Source organism: Zosterops lateralis, assembly GCF_965231275.1.
Source record: "Zosterops lateralis genome assembly, chromosome: 9".
NCBI lineage: Eukaryota > Metazoa > Chordata > Aves > Passeriformes > Zosteropidae > Zosterops > Zosterops lateralis.
Genome location: NC_139769.1, coordinates 2638936 through 2664241, shown reverse-complemented (window position 1 = coordinate 2664241; position 25306 = coordinate 2638936). Strand labels below are relative to the sequence as shown.

The 25306-nt window shown below is 42.3% G+C and overlaps 1 protein-coding gene across 3 annotated transcripts in view; it reads left to right on the top strand.

Annotated features, from left to right (window-relative positions):
* The window catches only part of PATJ (PATJ crumbs cell polarity complex component), a 140943-nt gene that overhangs the window by 56777 nt on the left and 58860 nt on the right, over positions 1 to 25306 (top strand). For all 3 annotated transcript variants that reach the window (XM_083867477.1, XM_083867479.1, XM_083867478.1), the window contains 4 exons: positions 183 to 360; positions 1202 to 1312; positions 2039 to 2116; positions 5194 to 5311. In XM_083867477.1, coding sequence (XP_083723603.1) covers positions 183 to 360; positions 1202 to 1312; positions 2039 to 2116; positions 5194 to 5311 — 485 coding nt within the window. The remainder of the gene's footprint in view (positions 1 to 182; positions 361 to 1201; positions 1313 to 2038; positions 2117 to 5193; positions 5312 to 25306) is intronic.

Sequence of the window (25306 nt, the reverse complement as noted above, 5' to 3'; positions counted from 1 at the left end):
TTTGCTCTTTTTTGTGGGGTGAGATCTGCTCAGGGTGAAAACTCAACTCTGTTGAGTTTTATCTCTTTGCTCTATTAAATCTTCTTGAAAGGCCAGGAGCTTGCATTTATTTGAGGCTTTACATTTGTAGTTTAAAATAAAACTGTTTGAAGCTCTTGAAACTACCACGTATTTTTTTTCAGTGTTGAGATCTTCAGAGACCCTCGCGTGTCCCTTGGAATCAGCATTGTTGGTGGACAAACTGTCATAAAGCGCCTGAAGAATGGAGAAGAACTTAAAGGGATCTTTATCAAACAAGTTTTGGAAGACAGCCCAGCAGGAAGAACAAGGGCTTTAAAAACTGGAGATAAAATACTTGAGGTAAATGGAGATAAACCTTCCTTTTTAGTGTGAGAAATAGAAATTGACTCAAGCAGCTTTGGGTGGAGAGAGGGACAAAATGCTGCCACCACTTCGTGAAGTATTGACAACACTGTGTTTTTGAAAACCAAAGGAAACCTCTGGTGGTGTTTCTTTCTTTAAGGTCTGACTGTGGAGCTCTTTTAACATTCTCCTCTGTATTTAAGAAAAGAGGTGTCCTGGTGTCTGAGGGGGAAGTGAAAAAAAATGGGATTGTCCTGCTCCCATACAAATGAGGAATAAGTTATAGCATGTCTGTAAGCATAAATTTAATATATACAAGGACACAGACTGTTCATACTGAATTATGGGCTGTTATTTTGTGTGTGTGGATTTAGAGTAGTTAACTGATAACCACTGTTTGGGATAAATCCCTGATTCTGGCAGGTGCTATGGGGGAAAATGTCATTCCTGCCTCTCACCTCTGGTTGATTTTTATTTTTTTTTTACTAATTTTTCTCCAAATTAATACTTCAGAATCTGGGGTGGCAAGCTGATAGTGCTGTTCAGGTTTAGTTGGCAAACAGGTAAAACCTGAAAAACTAAGATCTAACATTATGTAGCACATAATCTTAATTCCTTGTGTTTTTATCTAGAAGAATTGTTTTGGGCAACATATGGCCATCTTTTAATTATGAACACCAAGCAATACACTTTTCTCTAAACCATCATCGAAACATACTTTACAAATAATTACTCTTGACTGTTTTTGATGCCTTCCTCAGATACACTAATCTCCAGCAAGTGTGTGTGATGCCTTGTAATGACTCTGTACCTAATGAAAATAAACACTGTTTGTCAGGTTTCTGGGGTAGACCTACAGAATGCCACCCACGAGGAAGCAGTAGAAGCCATCAAGAATGCAGGAAATCCTGTGGTGTTCGTAGTCCAAGGCTTGGCTAACGTACCAAAAGTAAGTTTATTTCTATTTTTATTCCAAAACTTAGTAAATGCATAACATGCATCTTATTTTAAACTTGGCTGGATTCCTTTCAGCCAGTTCTGTCAGTTTTTGTGTCCGAGGATGGATCCTTTCAGTCAGTTACAGACCAATTGATTGATGGATTGATTACCTCTCTGGCCTGATTGGAAACCTCATTTGTCTGATTTAGGTGGAGTAGGTGTAAATCTGATGACTGGGTGTCAATTCAACTCTCTCACCTGTGTAGTAAGAGCCTGGCCCTATGCATTTTAATTTGTCCATATTTCATAATCTAGAAATAAACTCTGTTACCCAGAAGAACAAAGCTATAATTAAAATTAGTCGGATTCACACCAGTAGCTCCTTGTGAAATGTGTCACCAGAGGGACCTGAAATAGTTACCTGGGAGCAAGTTCATTTCCAGGAGATTTGAGGCATCTCCTCAATCTTTGAGGCCAAGGCATGAAACTTTTTAAAGCCTCAGTAAGAACAGGCACACAATTCTCTCTGCTGAAGTACACCCAGAAACTCCAAACTTCTGATGTAAGAATATAATTCAGTAAATCCAGTGAAAGAATGTCATTTATAGACTGCACTGCATGGGGTAAAATGCAGAGTGCACTGGGGAGCTTTGTCATTGTCAGGAGCTGATTTTTGGGTGTTTGTTTTGCAGCTGTAATGCTCTGTCTGATGTGGGTGATGTACATTGGTTTTCAGGTGGTTTCTCCTGCCCAGCCTAAGGGAATCAAAGTCAGCAAGGATCAGGATGCAGACAAAGAACATAAGAGTGATAAGGTATTTATTCCATTCAGAGCTGCACACAGGTTTTACTAAATCAAACAGTATAATAGCATGTATTCTAACTCCATGATAAGCTTCCTCTGAGGTCTGAAATTAAATTTGAAGTGTTTTGTTGAAATACCTTTGATTCTATGACTTTTTGCCAAATTCCTGCCAAATATTCTGACGTTTATTCTGTGGGTGTCTGCTGGGTGCTGAAACCCTGTACTTAGCACAGCTCCTCACTGTCATCTCTCTGAAGTACCTGGCTTGCTCCGTGCGGAGGCAAATTGATTCCCTTTGTTCAGCAGAAACAGAGAAATGGCAACATGTACACAAATAATATCCTCAATGTGAGGCTGCCTGAAATTCAGTGAAATCACGTTATGGGGGTGATGAGATCCACACATTCTCCTGCGTTTCCCACAGCTGTGTAAAATGAGGAGATGAGTGAGGGATCTGTGGCAGCTCAGCTAATCGCGAGGCACTTACTGCACAGTGACTTCCAAATAACTTCATAGCAGCTTTAAAAAAACTCTGGTAGAAAACAGGGAGTTTGTGTTAATAAGAGAATAAGGGAAAAAATTAATTGTTCATTTTCAGCTGTATCACTCTCATGGCTTTGGTGTTTTCCTGTGGGATCTGCCCTGACTGAGGAGTGTAGTTCAGGTACTTTGAGGGTGTGAGAGCAGCAGGAGCAGAGACAGAATTAATGCAGACAATAAGTTTTGCCTGGTGCAGTTTAACTACAAATAGGACGAAGTTTCCATTTGATCCTACTCAGCACTCTGGTGTTTGTTGGGTACTTGAGAAGACTCTTTTTACCTCCAAAAGTTTTTTGTGAGTCTCCTTTCAGATCCTGTCGGGGACAGGAGCAGCGAGGCTCAGTTATCAGAAAAGGTGTTGAAGACATGCTTTCATGCCAGAGGATAATACTTCCAGTGGAGCACTTACAATCCCCCTTTTCTTGTGGTTTTTTTATCTATATTTCTAATCTCAAAAGCTCTCATCCTCTGGCAACGTGCTGCCTTTAATCTCCAGCACTCCGGTGTGTCGCGTTCTGCGGCGTTCCGAGGTTAAAGAGGGAGCCTCATCTTTTTCAGACCTTTTTCATCTATTGGTGCTATAAACTGGTGGGTGGAATATAGAAGAGCTTCAGTGCATAAATAGGTAGCTCCTTTTTGGCTTTGAACACGGGCTCACAAAGCAGTCCTACTGCACTTCTGTGGGGCCGTCTCAGAGTTGGGAAGAGTTGCTATTTAGTGGATTATTAGTCCACGTCCCTATGGGGAATCAGTGATATTTCTAGTCCAGTCTTCAGAGAGTCACAAAAGAGTTTGATTTGAAAGCAGCCACCTCCAGCTGGAAAATCTGCCTCTTCCTGTATCTTTTCAAATGCTGAAGGTTTTTCTCTTGTTTGTTGGCATTTATCGTCCTCTATTGATCTTTTGGTTTCAAAATGAGCACTTTAATTTATATAAAACCACTTAAAACAATAGTGAAGGAACCAGATGTCATCAATATTTTGCTGGTTGGCTGTGTGAACTGTGCTTTTGCATTTGTGTTGATACAAAAATGTGGTGTAATGGAGTAGCCAGGCACAATTTTCTCACCTGGCTTTTCAGTGGGACAGGAGGGATAAGAGATATTGGTCCCTCTGAGCCATAGAAAACTGCTGGGTAAGCCTGGGTGCCTCGTGTAATTTCACACAGACTTTCTAACAAATGTTTAAGGTCGTAAAAAGCCAAAGGGTCAACATTTAGACTGTAAGTTATTACTAAATTACAGCGATAATAAAGTGAGTCATTTGTCACAGGCAGCTGAGAGTGAGGCTGCAGATTTTCCATCTTTACCTGCTCAGTAAAGTAGAACCCAAGCCCTCCCTTGCTTCCTGCATCATCTGGAGTTTGCACAGTTCTGTCTGTGCTGGCTTCAGGAGGAAAGTGGGAGGCACCATTAAGTGTGTCCCATCCTTTTGGAAAACAGCTGTTGTGCTTCCAAGTGCTCTCACCACTCACTTTTGCTACTGGTGGATTGAATTAATTCCATTTATTATTGTGTTCTGTGTTCAGTGCGGCACTTTCCTGTTACGTCCTTTAAATGGATGAGATGGCAGATATCTTTACCTCTCAAAAATTTCCCCACATATTGCAGCTCACTGCTTGTACCATTCTATACAAATCCAACTTGGAGAATTTAAAAAATCAATACACGGGTTCAGCTTTCATTGTGCACAGTGAGAAAAAAAAAAAAACAAACCCAAACATTATCCTGGGCTTGATGTGTTTGGGTGTTGTGTCATATTTCTCAGGCACAGAGGGAATTAATTACAGGAATTCTGGGTGCTCTAATGGCATCTCCTCCCTGGTGTTCCCTCTCTGAAGTGCATCTTGCTGTCAGTGGGCTTGCAGGGGATGCAGCTGAGCAAACCCAGGCAGGACCCAGTTCCTTGGAGCTGTAAAAGCAATTGCTGAGCTGAGGCAGAGCCTGCTCCAGCCTCAGAGCCTGCTCTGTATTCCTGCCATGCGCCGCTATATGCATCATTATAGGAGCTGCCTGTATTTATGTGAGGTAATAGAATTTTATTGGGAGATATAATTCAGAATCTTTATTAAATTCATGCCAAAATACGGAGGGACTGTGTTGTTTAAATATTCATGTGTGGACTAAGAGGATTGAGTTCTTATTTTATATATTTTTTTAAAATATTGATGTTTATCAGCACCAGACAATTTTGTTATGGAGGCTTGTAAGAAACATAATATATTTATATTATGATTTATATGTATAATTTAATGTTTGTTTTTAACCCTTGATTAATGTTCACACTTTGATGTTGATGACAGTACACAGGTATTTTATCAACAAGTTAATGTGCATGCACAATTGTGTTTTAGTTTCTTTTTCTTGATGTTCACTGTCAATTCTTGCTCTGCTTTCTTGCACAAAATGCCTTTACTGCAGAATTTAGCATTGTAATTAAGTGCTGTGTCTGTACACATTCAGTGCAACAGACAATGGGGAATTTATTTTTTTTTTCCATGTGCTCAGAGGTTCCAAAACATGTAACTCTTTGTCTTTGAATCCATCAGAGGAAATATGGGGCTCCACCTCCCATGAAGCTGCCACCTCCTTACAGAGCACTCGAGAGGCATCACGCAGAAGAGGCAGCTCGAGATGAAGAGGAGGATGAGGATGCTTGTGCAGAGGGTGAGTAGTGCTCCAATCACTGCATCACATCACATTTGTGGGACACAATCAGGTACTGATAAGCCTTTTACTGCGTGTGGGAAGTGGTTCTCAGTGTGGCCACAGCATCAGTCCTCAGCCTGGTTTGTAACTCAGATGGTTCCTCTCCCCAGCCAGGCTCCCCAAAGCTCAGCTTTTCTGAGGAGATAAGGAAGGGCTGAGTTTATTTTCAGTCCCAGAACATCTCAGCTGTGTCTGGAGGAGTTGCTTGGGCAGAGATGTCAGCAGTGACTGGAGATGTTCTGTTTTACTGCTCTGATTTCAGTGGTAGTCGAGCAGTTGTAGGTTGAGGACCACTGGTGCAAAAAACCAGAAAACCTGGAGCTGATCCCAGCAAGCTATGAAATGCTGTTCAAGCAAGATAAGTTCCTTTAAAAGAAAAGTTTGTTTTTTTGGTGCTCTGCTGAAGAAAGGATCCCCTGCTTTTGTAGGACTTTGCATGAGAAAGGTTCTGCAAATTGGGTGTTGTGTCAAATTTCCCAAATTCTGTCCCATTTTGGGTTTGGCAGTGGTTTGTGTTGCTGCTCTCTCTGTGGAAGAGCAGGGACCTAAGGAGTAGGGAGCAGTGCAAGTGGAGAGCTCCTGGCAGCATGATTTACATTCCAGTTGCTTTTGAATCACAACTTAGGTTAATTACAACTTTGGTTAAATGGAATATTATTATCCATAGCTTCTCTTGCAGTAAAATATTTAGGAATACTGAACTTGCAATTAGGAGTCCTAAATTACTTTCTAAAGTGGGTTATCTTTTATTTTCTTTTTTAATCTTCATGCTCTTTTGTACCAAATCAGCATAAGGTGAGATGAGGCCTTGACCAACCTGGTCTAGTGGAAAGTGCCCCTGCCCCTGGCAGGAGGTGCAATGAGATGATCTTTAATGTCCCATCCATCCCTTTAATATTCTCTCATTCTGTGTGGGCTTTTGTTGGGGTTTAATTTGTATTTTTCTTTTTGCTACAGTGATTTTTCTCATCATCTTGAGCTCTCAAACCCAGTGGGTAAAGCTCCAATTGTAACAAACTCATTCCAGCTCGTTATTGAAGCTCTAATTCCCAGTTAAAGGATAGGTGTGATAAGTAGGCTGACACCTGAGTTATCTAATTAGGATATGCCTCAATCCAAGGGCTTGCTGGGCCTAAGTTAATACTTTGCACAGAAGTAATTCCTTATTCATGGCCTTGGTAATTTTTTAGCTCTCCTGCCATCCCTAATGATATTGCTGGCTGAGTCTAGAAGCTGAAAAGGTAAAGCTGCTGCTGATATTAAATTCATCAATCCTACCAGGCTTGGCAGCAGCACACAGATCTGTTCAGGGGAATCTCCTCTCTTTCCTTTTTACTGACTGAGGTTGGATGTTTTGCTGTAGCCATCTTTCCCATGAATCTTGGGAAGCAGAGATACATTCTTCCTCACCTCATTCTGTTCCATTGAAAATAGGAGCAGGCCAAGGAAGCTTAAACTAAGTTTGTGCCTCAGCCCTTGCAGTAAAAAGCATGTTAGAAATGATCCAACTGTGCTTAATGACATTAAGCATCTTGGCAGCTGTGGAATGGGCTTTTTACAGAGTCCCTATTCTGTGATTACTTGAAAAACAAAGTTTTCTCTGCAAATTCCAGTACAGTATTGTTTCTGTGAACTACTTGATGCTCATAACTTCTGTCCTGGTTCTTGAGCACCTTTTCCAGAAACCCCAACCTAGATAAGAACTTGTCTTTCTTATCTGCCCATTTGTATGTCCATGTTGCTCTGTTCCTTACCCACTTACCCAACTAATCCTACTGGGTTTGGAACCTTAACTAAAATATATCAACAGGTGAGCTGGACTTACTGACTTCCTTATTTAGAAGATAAGGTATCCAAAAGGAAGTTGTGGTGTCAGCCCAGGTAAATTCACATCATAACCTCTCCTTTATTTGCTTCCTGTGGTTCTCAATCTCTGTCATAGCATGGAAAGCCTTAGAGGGCATTTTGAGGTGGGACAGCTGTTAAATCTGTCCTCTTGCTTTGCTCCTGATGGATTTTGCTTTGTTTTTTAGCATTCTTATTAACACAGCTGCAGTGTCAGGAACCTGCTCATCAATTTCTTTCAAACTCCAGAAATACTTTGTTTACTCCGCTTGACATTTTTTGTCCTTGCTTATCACTTCTTTCAGCCCTCCCTCTCATCTTTTGTCTCCACATCCTCCATCATTCCCCAGACTGAAAAAGCAGAGCATTGTTAGTCTTCCTGCCATATTTGAGAATTTTTCTTTCCTTTCTGTCCCATCCACATTGCCTCAGAGTCTCCATGTTTTGTCTGTTCTCCCCTTAAACTGGCTGAATAACCTTTTGGTGTTGATTTAATTCCCCCTAAAACCTAAACTCACTTGCCTTTTGGCAATGCTCCTTTTTTATTTCTGCTTTCCCATTGAAATTGTAGCTCTCATTGCTGACCTGTTGGAACAGTCATTTCTTGTACATGGTCTCCCTTTTTTTTTTCCAAGGGTTGGTTTTGATCCAAAGGGAGCAAATCCTTGTTGGGTATAGAACTGGGAGATAGTTTTTGTTTTAGAGAAGCTCCAGACTTGTCCTTCATGTTTCTGTGGTTTAAGAAGGTTAAATTTCCATGTGTTTTGTCATTTGTTTTGTTTTTTTTTTCCAAATGTGACTGTTGCACCCAAGACTCTTTAGTTTCAGATCTGCTTCTCCTTTGTTTCATGCCTCCAGTACTTCCAAGATCATTTCCTAAGTTCTTAGATGGCTTTTCCCAGACTTTGAAGGCAAGTTGAAAGTTGTGTTTCCTCTCTTTTTATTTCTTCTTCTGGTGACACTGCCAAACCTTTATCTGTACCCAGCTCTAACCCTGTGTGTGGGTTTTGTTTTGAGCCTGTTTCAGAGAAAGAGGTTTGTTGGGTTTTTTTTCCAGACTTCCCAAATCAGAAAAACACCGGGTTGTGAATGGCATTTTTTTTTTCTTTCTTTTTTTTTTTTTTTTTTTTTTAATCAAAACAAGTAAAAAGAGGGGAGAGCAGACAAAGGAGCTGTTTGTGCTTGTGAGCAGCTGTGCTGCAGGCATTCAGTAGGCACTGGTGTGTTTTCCTGGAGTGAGGATGGCTGGAGGTGTGCTCCAAGAACCTGCTAATGGACCTGTGTGCACCCCGTGGTGCCTTATTGCCATAATGAGGGGTTGGTAGTAAAAAGCAGCAGAGGAAATGGATGGGCAGAGCAGCTTGTAATGGAATGTTTGGTGAGGTTTTCCTTGGGGGGGAGTTCCTGGCTGTACAATTTGGATATGCTTTTGTGACCCAGTCACAGCAAACATAAATTAGACAGGAGAGAGCTGGAAAACCATCCTAGAAAAACTGACAGGACAACTGCTGAAAGAACTTGAAATCCCTACTTTCAATTGCTGTTACATTTTTAGTGGGATCTTTTGTCACTTAGTTGACTGAGATCGACCTGGTTGGTTTCAAATAAGTCTAAAATAATAAAAATAAGATGGTAATAAAAAATTTGTGGAAGGTGGCTTGGATAATGGACTAAGCTACTGCTGTGCTCAGACTTCCTGTCTGCAAGGATATTTAACTGTATCTAATAAGGGGATAATAATGCCCCCTTCCTCTTATTTTGTCTCTAGATAATGTAGAAATCAATGAAGCTGGAAGGAAGCATAATGATTTATCTTCCTAAGGTGCTTTTTGAGGAACACTCAGGTTTCTCTGCTAAAGCAAGAGGTTTTAAAACTTCTCTGATATTTTTGACTTTGCATTCTTGACTCAGAGGGTGGAGAGGCCCTGGCATGGAGAAGTTGTGGATTCCCCATCCCTGGAAGTGTCCAAAGCCAGGTTGGATGAGCTTTAAGGTCCCTTCCAATCCAAACCATTCCATGATTCTGTGATTCCCTATGAGAGCAGGAGGGTTGGGTTGGGATTGGGCAGCTCTTATCTCACCTGAGGTTTTCAGCAGCATCCAGGTGCTGTGATCAGCGAGAGCAGAGTGGTTTTCATTAAAAATAAAAGATGGAGAAAAAGGAATCCAGTTCAGTTGAGGCTTTGAGGAAGGTGTGGTCAGGTTCATGGGGTGGGCAGAAGGAGGATCTCTGGAAGTGTCTCTGCCCTGCTGTGGGCAAGGATGGCAACGTGATGATCAGCATTTTGGGAAAAGGCCAGGATAATTAACAAATGACTAAATAAAAGCCAACCCACTGATAATTCCCGTCTCTGTTTGGAGCTGGTATTTAAACAAAGTTGTGCTGAAACAAGAGAAAAGCAATCCTAACTTTTAGTTTTCATTTTGGGGGGGATCACCTGAAAATGTTGATCCTCAGTGGAGGCAGCTCGTGCAGCCAAGCACTGCCTCTCCAATAGATGTCACTGCAATCAACAGCAAACAGAGATGATGCTCAAAGGGGAAGATGCAGCTTGGAAAAAAAAACGCTTCAAGCTTTATAAAAATAAAATATTGCAAAAGTAGTAATTGCAAGATTTCATGTTCTTAAATATAGTACCAAGTGTGTTTAGGACGGTGGATTTCCTTAGATCAGGCAAGAGCCAGGATTAGACAAATAGAGCAGAGACTTTCATTTTTCAGCTCTGTGTTAATCTCTATTTAATGTGACTCTGTGCTGTTAATCTTCTTTTCCCATTCTAGTTCTGACCCCTAATTAGCTCAAATAACGTGGGGTTTGTAACCAGCCCTAACATCAGATCCAGGACACGCTGGGCAGAGCCCCAGAGCTGCTCTGCCACTCTGGGATGGATGAGGGAGGTGGTGTCACTGCACTTTGAGGTTGTGGGTTCGTTTGGGGTTTTGTTATTGGGCTGGTTTCCTCACTCTCTTTGTGAATCACACGCACAGTTATCATCTGATGAAGTATTGCGAGAGGAAATTACATTTTTGATGAAGTAATAGTAAAATTGCAGCTGGGACTTCTTGTGGTTTTTTTACTGTGTGCTTGACATAATGCACTGAACAGATGGCTGTGTGTGTGCTGTGAGACATATTCTAAAGGAAGGACAATGAACTTTAAAAATGAACAAATTAATGATATTAACGAAATAACCGAGTAGTTTGAGTTGTTTTTAAATGTAGCTTTTGGAAGAGAGAATTAGTAGGACTTCCCAAAATAACTAAGTATGTTTATAAATTCAGAGAGAGATTTTTATCTTTGCTTTTTTTTAATTACTAAATGAAGGATTTTGAGTCTTTTCAGCATTTCAGTTCAGCATTCATTGCAGCGAAACTAATACTGCTTGTCTGGGGTTTCAACAAAACACAAGTTATGATGAAGTTTGAGCCTTTTTATGCTTATAATGACAGATTGCTTTTGTTTTCTGACATTAAAAAAAAAACAAAAAGCCAAAACAAAACAAGCAAACCCTGTGCCACAAGCACACATCAGTGCTGGGAAGCTTCAGGCTTTGCAGCATCGGGGAATAACGGATTTAATGAAGCCATTTGCGAGGGAGAAATTAATTTTTAACCCCCTTAGCTCACAGAGAAAAGGATGCTCAGGTAAATAAGATTATTAACTGCTCCTTTGCCAGGCATTAAGCAGGAAGGCACCTGCAGGCTGCCAGCCACACAAGACACGCCGGGGGTGACTCGTGTTTGGGGATGGAGATGTCATTCGGATGCTGGCAGAGCACAAACAGCAGCTGGGAGCATCCCTGGGTCAGATGTGGGAATCCAGGGATGTGCTGCTCTCCCTGCCTGCTTCCATAGGCAGCTTCTCCTCTGCTGGCAGATGTAAGTGGGAGCTCGTGGGCAGCCCGAAATTAATGTAATTGATGGCATCTAGTAATAGAAGCAGACAGACGGTTTGCCCTTAAGGAGAGAAAAATCTCAGGAAAATAGGCCCAAGGTCGTCAGAAGGAAGACAAGCCCTGAGCCTGTGTGTGATGAGGATTTGAGCTGCTTTACAGCCCTGAATGTTTGTCAGGAATGCAGATTTCCTGAGTACATGCTGGTACAGCAATGGTACAAGGGGGTTTCCCAGGTAAGGATTCACGTCTTGTCTCTGTGTCGTGTTTGTTTCCAGCAAGTCATTTTTTAAGTATTTTTAGTGATAATTTAGAACTAGTGAAGTGCTGGAGAAAGAAAATAATAGCAGAGATTTTTTTTTTTTTTTTTTACCTCCTTCAGTTTGAAGCATGGACATATAGCATGATTGGAATATCAAATGCATTTAATATCTTTAAAAAATCTTTTCTCTTGTGTTTGCTGATAAATCATTGCTTCTGTGTGTGCCAGTGCTCAACATTCTTGTATACAAAACTGACTGGAGCACACAGTGCTTAAAGTATAAGAATTCATAGCATTAAATTTCTTGCTGTATAGAATAATCTACTCTTCCATAACTGTTATTGTAATGCAGAGACAGATGGCTGGATTTTCTTAACTTTGCTTGTTAAGAATGTGTTAGGTAAATGTTTTTAGACTAAAATAAAAAGCTGCTGGGAATCTAAACTGAATATTCAGCATTTTCTTGGTAGAAGGAGGCAAAGCAAGAATAAAGCAACGTGATAGTAAACAAATGAGCTATTTGCAGTGAAGGATAATCTAATCTTTAAATATTGCCTGAGATTGCATTTGTTCTTAGGTAAGATCTTTTCTTCCAACCCCAGCCAGGTACCCAGAGATGCTGGGCATGAAATACCCTGATTTGATGTTACAACGTTATTACATTGTCTGGGGCTGGGTGCAGGTGGCTGATGTTGTGTGGGATCTTTGATCTCACTCCGGTGCTACAGATAAGTAATTTCAGATAGAAGATAATGTCTGTGGTATAAATCTGTGAGCACAGGTACAAACTTGCTAAGAGAGGATGATCCAAGTAGGTCTTTTTTATGCATTGCTCTCACCAAAGTGCTCTTAATATCACTGCAATGACTTGCAACTAAAAATATGTTAAAAGGATGTAAATATTTAAGCAGATAAATGAAAGGCAGACACCGGCTCGTAAAAGGTGGTTGTGTGTTTATATTCTTGACTAATAATCTGATTTTTAGATGAGGAGATATCTCTTTCATCATTACCACCGTAAATGATGTTGCTCCAGTGCACAGAAAAAAAAAATTAAAAAGAAAACTCCACAGTGGCTCATGTCTTGCCCAGACTAGCACAGCATTGCTTCTAGTTAGAATACAGAGCACATTATTTGCATAATAGCTCTGTAACAAAATGGTCTGCTCGGTTTTAAGCAGTAGCTGCTCCCAGTGTATAGAGGAAGTAAGGCTCTAACAGAAGGGAAATATAAAAAATGTCAAATGACAATAATTTTATTCTTTACAGGCATTACCTAGTTTTGCACAGTATTGCAGCAATTGAGGCAGCTGTCCAGAACCACTTCTTGTATTGTCAGGAGAAAGTTGAAATTATTTTTTTTTGTTTCTCAGTCTGAAGACTTGATTCTCCCTTATTCCGTGTCGTGGCTTAGGGGCCGCTCATCAGTTTGAGCAGGTGTGTAATTGCTCTTTATCAGGGTAGGTGGCATTTAAAGAGCAATCCAGAGCATTTATCTCCAGGTGTGCTAGAGTACAGTGTGGCAGACCAGTGAAAATTTGCTTTATGCCTTGTAGTGGCCATGTGTGTATTGAAAACTGATTGCAAGCTAAAGACATTAAGGAAGGAAATCTATATGCAGATACATTTGTGTGTGTGTGTGTGCTGGCTGCATCAGATGAGCAGCTCTATTTTATCACCAAATTCAGAAGACTTTTTGCCATATTGCCTTTAGAGGAGATGTGACAGCTGGCTGAAGGGCAGGTGGTTCTTTCTGCTGCCCCACAAGCAATAATGAGCCTTTTATAATCAGAGTGATGATGGGCATGTCTCTTTTCTTCATCAGTGCTTGGAGATCGTGCCTTGTGCTTCTCTCTCTCTGCTTCCCCAAAAAGTTGTTAGAGGAAATGTTGTCATCTGAGGTTGCCCAGGGAAGCTGTGGCTCCCCCTGGATCCCTGGAAATGTCCAAGGCCAGGTTGGACAAGGCTTGGAGCAACCTGGGATAGTGGAAGGTGTCCCTGCCCATGGCAGGAATGAGAGGAGCTTTAAGGTCCCTTCCAACCCAAAGTACTCCATGATTCTGTCAGCAAAGAAGCAGCAAATTTGGGCTGCTGTGGCTGGGAAGGGCTGGGACACCTCCCTTGAGACATTCCTGAATCCAGGGGACTGGGAAGGCATTTCCAGCATCAGTGATGGCACATCAGGTACCAGTGGTCAGGGGCTGTGAGCTCCCAGCCCTGCCCTTGTCCTGCCTGTCAGGATCCACAGCTGGAATTCAGGATTCAAGGGCAGAGTTAATGCTCCATCAGATGCTGGGGTTGTTTGGGGAATGAGAGGGAGAAGGGAGCTGAGTGGAGCCAGTGGGATTTGTGAGTCAGGAGGGCACGAGAGGAGCACAGGGCAGGTGAGGGGACTGTCTGTGCTCATGGGGGAAGGACAGCACTGGGGGAGGACTCTGCTCCTCTGCTTGGTGCAGACAGAGCCAGGAGCCATCCCAGCAGCTGAGCCAGCTGAACTGGAGACCTCCTGCTCAGGTGATGGACAGAACTGCAGGTGAGTTATAAAAATGATCTGAAGCTGAGAGTGGGAAACCTTGACTTTGCCCAGGTCATTTGTGATTGTTTTGTAGGTACCAAGTGCTTTGAGCAATGGGGGTTTTGTTTTGTTTTGTTTCAATGCATTAGGTAATTCCAGAGGGGTTTTGTGTCCCTTTAACTGAAAAACAAGCAAGTTATCACAGATTTATAAATTCTGGTGAGTTTTTTCTGCAGTTTCAGAGTTGTAAGCCAAAGTTGAGTTTTTTTAACCTAATGAATGTTATGCTTGTGTAGTACCCTGAACTCTGTATCTCTAGAAAAGTTCAGACTTCCCACTCCTTAGGGTGAGGTGAGAAATGATCATTTCCATGGTGTGATGGTCCTGGGAATATTACAAGATACTGAAGATAAGTTCTCACACTTGCAATGTGCTGTTAGTGATGAGCCATGTTCTCCAAACTGGGAGGAATTTGAATGGAAAAGCCAGAGGGTGGGAGGGCACAGGGCATTTTCTGGTGTGTGCACTTGCATGTGGAGCTAAATTATGGCTCTTAATGCTGTGCTGTGGGGGCAGAGAGAGATTTCACCTCCCAAATGGCTTTTGGAGGCCTTGTGCTACTGGGCCTCCATCCCTGTGTGCCAAAACATCACCAGAGTTTATCTCCTGTGTCACTACAGTGTGTGACAGTCCTGGAATCTGCCAGAGCTGTGACTGTGCAATCACTGCTCAGTCTGAGCTGAGTAAGGAGAAAGGATGAGATTCCCTTGGTGCTCCCTGTGCCAGCCTCACCTCCACCTGGACCTGCAGATCTTGACATTTTTCTGCACTGAGCTATAAAGCTTAACACAAGGATCTGAACCAGAAAGAAGTTGGGTTTTTTTCCTCAGGTGTTTGGCAAAAAAAATCTGGTTTAAACCCATAAGGTTTGGCTGTCATTTCCTCCATCCATTTTGTAACCTGTTATTCTTTCAGGGAGATGACAGACTATTTAAGGATTAATACAGTATCACTTTGTTGTGCATCATTAATGGATTTAAGTAGACAATGCTGTAATTTTAGAGCAGGAGTTCATTTCAAGATTGAGTTGTTACAAGTGTAGATCATGTAATTTTTAAAATATTGATTGTATGTGGGTTTTTAAACACTGTTTTTCAAGGGCAGAAAGCCACTGAGGGACCAGCCTGCCAGTGTGGTGCCTGGTGAGGTATCCCTGAAGGCCTGGGAGAAGAGTGGAAGGGGAAAAAATGGGATGAGACAGGGATGTGATGGATGAGGGAGCAAGGAGAGCTCTGCCAGGATGAGCAGGGGCAGCTTGTGAAAGAGGTGGGAAGGGATTTTGTGAGGAATTGGGAAGCTCAGCAGAGCCTTTTGGGGCCAGAAGGATGTGGCTGCTGTTTGTGTGTGCAGGAGGGATGCTGTGGAATGGGGATGGGGAAGGTTGTGAGGGTTTTAATGAGTGGTGCTATGAGTTTTGCAGCTCATGAACCTGGAATCCTGCAGATTTGTGTCTCCCATTCACCTGGCTTGGGTGTTGAGGAAGGTGTGAGCTCCACTTGGAGCTTTTCCTGTGGCTGGAGCCTCCCTGAGGCTTCCCCTGGAGAGAATTCTCTGACTTCATTAAAGTGTGAGCTCACACCAAAGCCTTTGGGTGTTTATCAGCTTTCTCTCCTGCCTATTTTCATGGACTTTTTACAGCACCTTTGAGACCCCTGCTCCACCATGAGATTCACTGCCAGTCCAGAGCTTTGGGAGCAGGAGCTTGGATTGCACAGGGGGGAGGTTGGTTGGATATGCTGCATTCCTGTAAAAAAAACCAACAAAAACCAGAATAAAATTAGCTACCCCATTAGAACTACACTTAATCTCTATTAAGAGACTGAAATATAATTAATAAACACTGGAGCACGACCCCTGGGCTGCCACTGGGAAGACCTGGCATCTCTTTGGTGGCTTTGCCATCTGTTGGATGCCTTGCTTGGCCATCTGTCAGAAGAGACACGGAGCATCCTGAGACTTGTGGAGCTCCACACCACAGTTCCCAGAGGTCAGGTGGCCATGTGAATTTAAAAATAAAATAGAATAGAAAGCAGGATCCACGGAGTTCCAGCTCACCCAAAAGGCAGTGTTTATTGCTGAGGAGTAACTTGTGGATGCATCTGAATCATCTTTTTTTGAAGGTTAAATTCCATAAGAGGGGGAAAAAAAATTCTATTGAATATCAAGCCAAAAGAATTACAGTAAAAATTACCATACCCCACTCTTACTTTTCCCTCAGGCGTTTAGTTTTTAACTTTCTCTTAGTTGATTTCCTCCTCCAGTCAGAGTGGAAAAAGTGCGTCTATTTAATATAGTAAAGTTTATCCATTTAGCTCTTCCTCCTGGATTAATCCTTGGAGATGGATTTCTTTTGCCAGAAGGTAAAAAAGAGAGAGTGCTTGACATATTGCAAGTCTCTGCTCACATACATCATCAATTTCCTGGTTATAATTGTGTTCATTTCAAAAATGCCCAAAGCGCAATGCATTAATATCTTTATTTCATTAAATACATTAGAAGAGAAGCCATTTGTTGTCTAATAACATACTTTGCTTCTTTAAAAAAAAAAAAGAGAAATCAACTCTTCAAATACTCTGTTCACTTCTTTGTGATACAGTTTTCCTTCTGCAGAAAAATTAATGTCTTGCTTAGCACCTCTTACTTGAGGGAAAGGTGTCTGACCCTGGCACTTTCATTTTACTCTTTTGTGGAAGAGGAAACAGGTCTGCCAGGCTCTGTCCTTTGGAGAGCTTCAAAATAATCAGAATAGAATTTCTAATACAAAAATATTGGTTTATTTAATCAAATCTGTCAAGTGTTATGATGTCATAAGTGCAGCACAAACCTGATTAAGTTCTCCAATAGACTCTCAGGACAGCTGATTAAATATGATTTATGGCTTATTTAGGGAGAACGTGCAACTGCTCTGTGAGTTCACAGGATTATTCAGTGGGGGATTTGTGTGGAGAGAAATTGTTACCCATTTCTCTGTCCAGGTTCCTCTGCCTCACCTGGTGGGAGAGGAATTTAACAGCTGTAAATGCAGAAGTTGCTGCCTGACTAACATTTGCAGTGCTAGAAAAAGAGAAAAAGTTCTGTGTTCTCATTAGCACTGGGTGCTCACTTACCTTCAATTTATGTCACATAAGACAGTTGAAAACTCTCCCTAAAACTCTTGTTGTCTCATTTTCAGAAGAGACCTTTGGATGAATTCTTTATTTAGTTGGTGCTTCTCTCTTTTTGCAACAACAGCCTGTAGTGGTTTTTGCCAAAGCAACACACAGCCATAATCCAGCAGTGTGTTTTCAGCCTGGAATTTTATATTTTGGTGGTTTATCTATATGAGAAGTGTTCACTTTGTCATCCTCTTCTGCTGAAAACCTCCTCTAGGAAGGAGGAATGGATTTGCAGAGGTCTGGAACAAGAACTGACTTGGACATAGGAGGGAGGAAGGACCTTCTCCTTCATCTCCACTTCTTCAGGGCTAAAACATGATCTAAAATCAGAGAGCTGTGATTGACACAGGAGACACCACAAATTGGGACATGGTAACGGAAGAAACGGAAATGCATAGCAAGAGAATGATTGTTGTGTGTTTATCAACAGGAGAGGCCTCCAGGTGGAATTGTGGGTGTGCATTTGTTTTGTTCCAAGGCACAGAAAACCTGCAGCAGTGCCAGGTGTCGCAGTCATTTTTCACTCATGTTTTGTTTTACCTCAGCAATCAAAGGCAAGCCGTGACATTGGGAAACTCAGGTTTGTACCCAAACAGAGCCTGATGGCTCAAGGACAGTTTGGTGGCTCAAAACTCAGGTAGTTTGTAAATGTTTGAGGAGCTGCAGGTGGTTTGATGGAAGACAAAGCAGGTGTGAACCTTAAACAAAATAATGATAACCACTTAAATTAAAAAAAAAAAATTAAAAAAAAATAGAGATAAACCATCTGAACAGCATTGTGGAGCTGGTCAGGTCTTTTCCATAAGTGAACTCACTGTCACCTCATTTTCTCTAAAAGCTAGATATGCAGCTTTTTTAATATTTAGCTGCTTTTTAATTTAAATTGGCTTTGCATTTCATTTAAATCAAGCATTTTCTGCTTTTAACGTGCACTGGAAGTTTTAAAAGGCAATCTGCATGGAGATCTGAGCACACTCTAACCCATTAGCATAATTTTCCTGAATAGCTTTTTTTTTTTCATTTAAAGTATGTGTGCACCCAGAGAATTGAGAGGAATCTGGACCCAGCACTGACCGTAGTAAAAATCCAGCTTTTGCCTTTTTCCTCAGCAGCCTGAAACAAAAGAGCTTTTCTCTGCACAACCCCTTCAGCAGGAATGAAAATAGCTTATCAAACCTGAGCAACTTGTTAGGGGCTGAGAGAGGATATTTTTCTTTGCCGGCCTGTGAATAAAAGCTGGGAGTGTGAAGCTGAGAGTTGTCAGCTGGAGAATTGTGGAGGTGTTTGTGGGGTGGCAGAGCCTCCTCCAAGGTCACTGCACAACGAGCTGTGTGTGAAACCCAGAGACAGGCAGGAGGGGACCCTTGGCAAAGTGGAAATTTGGAAATTAGACCATTTAAAACCAGGTCTGATCACTACTTATCTGCCAGGAGAATAACTATGCTTCTGTTAAAGATCTCAGTTTTAAAGGAAAACGTGGCACTGAAGACATTTTTCCTTGTGTTAATCATAATTGGCGTGTTCCTGTGCAGGGTTTTTATTACAAGGCTGTTGTTGGTGTTTTAATTGCATTCTCATTTCTGTCCAAATGCAAACAGTAAATGGTGTTAAGAAAAAATAAGAAGTATAGAAGGAAAGTTGTTCACCATATCTGACGTGGTTAATTAATTAATTAACCAAACGTATCACAAATTTTATATTTCCTTAAATATTTATATAGCTTATATATATATATACTTAAAACACCTAGATCCCCATGGCAGGCATAAGAAAGGAATGTGCAATGTCAATACAATAGTTTGGTGCAAGGAAATCTATTTTTGTAGTAACTGGCTTGACAGTTACAATCAATCTTCAGCAAAACAACTAAAACCTAAAAATAGTAAAGAGGATTAAAATTTATCATTAAGATTGCCATTGAATTAATTCACAGCTGAAGTAGCTGATCATGATCAATCTTCTGTGGGGCTGTTAAGGCTCTCTCTGTAATTCCCAGCCCAGCTCTGTGGGCATTTTCCTGGGCTTTACAGTCCCAGTGATTCATCCAGCTTTAATCTGATTAATCACTGTCACAGCATATTTAAAAACTGCTGTGCCAGCAAACTTAAGGCTTGTGGGGTGGGTGTTTTTAATCCAAAAGTTTAATGTAGTCATTGTGGAGCTGCTGTGACGTGGTTTTGTTGTGTCACAGCAGAGAGGGCTGGGACTCTGCACCATCTCTTATCCCAGTGCTCAGTATCTTTTCCTCCTCTTCACCTGCTCTTCCACAACCAGCTCCCTAGTCCTTTTTTATTTTTACAGCTTGTTAGTGCAACTGTTGTGATTTTATTGAAGTTTTACATTGTTTGAGTTTTTCCCTGCATTTCACAACACGTGGCAGTTCCCCTGGAAATCTTCCTTGAAGAATGTTTTGTAGATCTTCGGGCTCATCAACCCAGGCTGTGTTCGCTGCTCAAAAAATCTTTATTATTAAATCCAAATTTCTCTAGTCCCACTCTAGATGGAGGAGGTTCAGGCTCTTACTTCAGGTTCTTAAATTATTCGAATTAAATGAATCATTAAGTGAGAAATGTCTCATCACTTCGACTTCTAAGAGGTGTTGTCTGTTCTGCCTCTTGCAGTAACTTACCACTGGTCCCCTAAAAGTCTTCATTAGGTAACAAACTCAGTCTCTGACAAGAGCCTGACACAGTTCTCTTTAATTAGACTCCATGCAGAAAGATTCCAAGATAATGCCAGTCGCTTTGTAGGAACATCATTATTAAGGATTAAACACTGTCAGGATCAACTTACATTATTCCTGTCAGGGGAGGAAGAATTTAAATGCTCACAATATTCATTTGTTTGCATTGAGACCAAGTGGGGAAAAGCAATGGATTAGAATTCCCAATATTCAGACACATCAAATGAACGAGCAAATCCAAATCCAAATCCAAATGTAGGGAATGGGTCGTTCCAGAGCAAAGTGAGAAAATCTGCTTCCTCCCACCTCCTGAGATCCTGAGGTTCTCTGAGAGGAGGTTAGGAAAGAAATTTCTGTCCCATCTGGGAGATATTCCCCAAAACTCAGTTGTGAAAGGGGTCGTTAAAGCTTCGTCTGTCGCTGCAGCTGGGAGTGATGCTGCTGCATCCTCGGGGATCCCTGGTGCTCAGTGCCAGGTGACAGCTGGAATTTCCCTGGGACTTTGCAGTCTTTCCCTGATGTTCCTGCCCTGTTCTCACAGCCAGGCTTCCCAGAGAGCTGCAGCAGAGATAACTGAGCCTTATCTCCAGGATGCTCCAGGAGCTCTAGAGAGTGCGGGGTGTTGGCTTTGAGTGACTTCAACTGCACAGTGCCACAAAATACCTTGGAATATTTACATTAGCGTGTTTTTATGAGGTTTTCTCTTTAAAACAGGGTCTACAGCAGCTGTCATTGGAGCCTACCTCACATTTTTAAGGATTTAAATGCCTTCAGTCTGGCATTTCCATGGCCCAGGCAATAACCACGACGTGATCTGTTTTTACACGTCACCATTTGTAAAATCCTTATGGTGGATTTTATCAAAAGGACAAAAAAAAAAAAAAAAAGGTCTTTGTTGCTCTTTGATTGTGTCTAATCAAGCAGTGGCAGCGTGATGCTCCAGCAGAGTGTCTCCTATCTGGAGGAAACACCCAGGTTCCCAGAACTGCCAGTGCTTTCTTCCCAAAGGGGAGCATCAGTTGGATGCTGCAACTTGATCAGCTTGAGCAGGAGCACTCCAAGCTCAGCTCCAGTGAGTCACTGATTGCCACAGCACACAGCACCCAGAGGAGGTCACTTCTGAGGAAACCCAAGTGCTTTCCTGGGGGTTACTGCATCATTTGAAGGGCAAATGAGTGGAAGGATTGTGTGCAGGGGAAGGCAGATTCCCTTATTATCAGCAATTATTAGCATCGAGATGCTCTATTTACCTCCCTTCCACTAAATCTCCTTTTAAAAGGTCCCAGATAAACATGGGTGTGAACAGACTCATCGTGGGCTTCTCAATCTAATTAAAAGAAGGAAAACACACAATATCTCTTCCTCGGAGAACTTAGATGAGGTGCAGCTGTAGAATGAAGCTTTGAGCCTGAAAAAGGAAAAAAAATTGTTGGTAAAAACTCCATTTGTGTGAAATGTTGCAAGCACTGGAGGTGGATTATCTGATATTATGGACCACAGTTGCCCTGGTTTTCAGTGACTTTTCTTGTGATGGTTCCCTTGATTGTAGGAAGAAGTAATTAATGGGTAACAATTTCTAAATGCCACCTGCTCAGGCTGAAATGGTACTTGAGTGGGATTGTGGAGACTCTCATTATCCCCTCCTTCCTGGATGGGTTAACGAGCACCAGCAGAAATTTCCACCTTCTGCTGTAAAAAGTGATGTGAGGGACAGGTGGGATTTAAGGAGAGCATTGGGAGAGAAGGAAAATTTCTTTCTATGAGCTGAGGATGAGAAGAGCAAAACAGAATTGGAGCCTGAGCTGGAGGGAGCAGCGAGGAGAAACTTGGAGATCCCAAATAAGAGCCCGAATCCCGCACACAAAACAAGAGGAAAGAGGGAATCTTCAGCTTAGGGTAAGAATGTCCCAAGAGACTTGAAGGCCTGCTTGTTTTTCACTTGAGGTGGGGTGAGCTGTGTTTGTCAGGGTGTGCAGCTCACACCTGGGCTGTTTGTGCCTCCTGGTGCACGCTCTCTCCCTTATGGAATTTAAAAGTAATGCAAAGAGTATTTTGGCTGACAGTATTTTGGGGAAGAAGGGGCCATGGGGCTTTTTTTATTGACTGGAAGAGTTGGTTGAAGTCTGCCAAAGGGAAAATAAGAAGGCTGAGTGTTGGTTTTCTCTGGAATTCGTCACTTCAGGTTTGGTAAATGATTTCCAGAGGGTGCATATGGAGCCAAGTGGTGTCAGAGGGATGTCAGAGGGACACTGGAGGGGATGCTGAGTCTCTGGGTCAGGTAGGGAACTCTCTATGCCTCCAGGTTTGGTTTAACAGCACTTACAAGGATGTCTCTCATCACCTGAGCAAGGGGGACTGGTGAGAACAGGATCTCTGGCCCTTCCATTTCCATTTTTGAATACAACTGCCCTATTTTTTCCCATATTTGCTGATCACCGAGAGAAGAATTGCAACAATTTGATGGAGTTGACAAAAGCATTGCAGCAGTACTCTATTTTTTTTTCTTTAAAGCTTATGAAAACAGATGAGTGCATCATTTTTGAGATAAGGTTTGAAGAACTGTCTGCCTCCTTGGAGCTGAACAGAGGGCTAGTGGGAAGATTAAAACAATAAGCTTATTATATTATTAGTAGTAGGGAGAATTCTAAACCCCATTTGTTCAATTATGGTCCCTTCAATATGCTTATTTAGGTTCTTGTAAATTGTAATCAGTAAATTAGACGGGCTGCCCTCCCAGCTCTAGGGTTAGCTTCCCAGGGACTTCCTACATTAATTTTTTTTAATGTTTGCAGTGAAATCGAGAAGGGAATGGGTTGCTTGATATGCAAGGTTGGCTCTGTGCAGGGGATGCTGCCTGCATTCTGATGTCTGGCACTACCCAGAGAGGAGCAGTGGCCGTGGTGCTGCAGCACTGCTGCCTGAGCTCTGCTGGGGAAGGCCAGGGCTCTAACCAGGGTTTGTGCTCTGGGATAAAAATGGGAGATAAACGCATTAGTAGAAAGAGCACAGGCTGATAAATGAGATCTCCAAAAGGCAGCGTGTGCTGCTAATAGAGGTCTGAGGCAGCATGAAAGGGATGGAAAATCCTCAGCATCACCTTCAATATTCACATATCAGCTGTTGTCTCTCTCTGTGGTCTCTTCCCCTCTTTTCTTTTCTTTATATTTTGCCTTGACATTTTTTTTTAATATTGAGCATTTGGTACTAAACCAGATCACCTCGCTGAGTCATCCAGAGCCTTTTCTTTCCTCTTTTCACCTTTTCTGGCTGGACTCTTCATTTGCATCACACAGAGACACCATTTTCCAAAGCAGCACCTCTTCCCTTTCAGCTCATTTCACTGGAGATTTCAGCAGGTTTGGGAAACAGCCTCTCCAGCCCTTTGGAAGTGCTTTATATATATGTCATTTAAAGAGCTCTTTTGCCTTCCTGATGAGCGGTGTCTGCTTCTGGTGTTGCAGATAGATTGTGTATTTATTTGTTGCAGTACTAGATCATGCAAACTCCCAACACCCCTGACCATATTGTGCCCATTTATTCCTTTTATCTTTCCGTTTAATATAATAGCAACAGTGGCTGAGGCAGGGAAACATATGCAGCAGCATAATAGCGGTTTGCTCGAGAGCTTGTTGTCTTCCATTTCCAGGGTTTCCCTTTGAAATGTAATTGTCTGTTAATATAGCCGGGAAATATCATTGCAGGAGCGATCACTAAAGCGTTTTACTCGCGCTTTTGGCTCAAGCTACATCTGTGTGTGGGTTTTTTTTTTTTTTTTTTTAAGAGGAGCTGGCTGCAGTATTAGCTGGTGGAATATCCTTGGTGGGGACGTGTTTGCAGGAGTTGTGATGGGCATGTTGTCACCGAGTGTGGAAACAGCCCCCGCGCAGTGCCAAAACAAGAGACGCCGCGTCCCATGTGTGATGCAGCAACAACAGAATTACAATTGCCTCGCCTAAAGTGCCTGGTAATGAAGGCACATAATGGAATTTTTTGCAAAAGCAGATGCTAACTGGCTCCCCCAGCCATAGGCAGGGAGCTGGAAACTGATACCAGCTGGAGGCTAGAAAAAAAAAAAAAACAAACAGCTGAAAAAGGTGTTAAAAAGAAGATGCCTTAGAAGCAGGTTTGTTTAAGCAGTAAATACTTGTTTAAAATAATTTTGTGAGATCCTTATTAAGAGGCAAACTGAGACTACTGTGACAGTGCTGTAGGAAGTCAGCTGGATGCCCAGAGGATATTTATTTGCAGATTGGCACCGCTGGGAATTTGTTGTCATTTATTGCCTGGCCAGGACAGCCCTTCCAAGGGCTCAACTGCAGGAGATGGGACTGGGGAGAGCCAGAACCTTCTGTTGTCCAGGGAGAGGGTTGATTTTAAAAGCAGGGGTGTCTCTACTTGTCTCTTCTCCAGGACAGCAGTGCCTCCTGCCAGGGTGGAAATGGGGCTGGCACAGAACATCCCTCCCTGGTCTCCCTCTGTTTTACCTCTCAGTCACCTCAGCCTGGCAAACCATGCAATAGTTGTTTTGGAAATGAATGTGATAATTTAGAATCAAGGGCTCAGTCCACACAGAAGCTTCCTTCTGTTGTAAGTAAGTAAGTATTTTTTCCAACAAATAACACAGAGAACACTTTAAAGAACACTTTAAAAAAAACCCAAAAGGAAACAACCCCAGCCCCTTAACAAATAAAGCAACCAGCCCTGGAGTTGGTCTCTGCTTTTTTGCCCAGATAAACTTTTTCTTTGCCCAAAGATTTGTTCCCACAGTGGGGCATTTTGGCACAGCTGGAGCGCAGAGCTGGGATTCAACTCACCAGGTTTCCAGACCTGGCCCAACATGGGCAGACCAAGAATTTTAGTGGGGTTTTGTCCCATCCCAGGCAGTTGCCCAAACTACTGATTTTTGAAAGGACTAAAGCTCGCTTTTAGTTTCAACCCAGCTCAGAAAGGAACATACATGTTCTTCTCAACTGCCAGCATTTCTCCCATGTGAGAAAACTCATTTTGGGGAGGAAACACCATGGAATTTACAGACTTACTCTGGGTCTCAGAGGCACTTTGTCTGCAGGCAGAGGCTGGAGCAACGTGTATTTGCAGGGCTGTTCTTGCAGGGGAATTTCAAGTGCTTTTACTGACAGGCCAGAAATTACTTTTGAGGCAGTCTCTGAAGATGTGCAGCTTCATCTGCACTGCATTTAAATGCGTGTGAGTTCCTTGTTCCTCCAGCTCCTGCCTGTGCACCCGGCTGTGAGCTGTTGAAATTATGCTTTGGACATGTTTCCTTGCTCCTGGCAAACAGCAGTGAGATGTGTTACCCGTGTACAACAAGCAGTGGAGGGAGCTGTGGCAGAGAGAGTGATGGACAGCAGCCCTCCAGCTCCAACTCTTTGAGTTTTAGCCACAAAAATGCAATCAATAAGAAAAACCCTTTTCTGCTGGTGCCTTGTTCTGGGGTGTGCAGCAGCTCCTTGCTGTGCTCTAATGAGTTATTTGTCTAATTGTGGTGGGCAGCAAATGTCTGAGAGTTCTTCAAGTCTGGA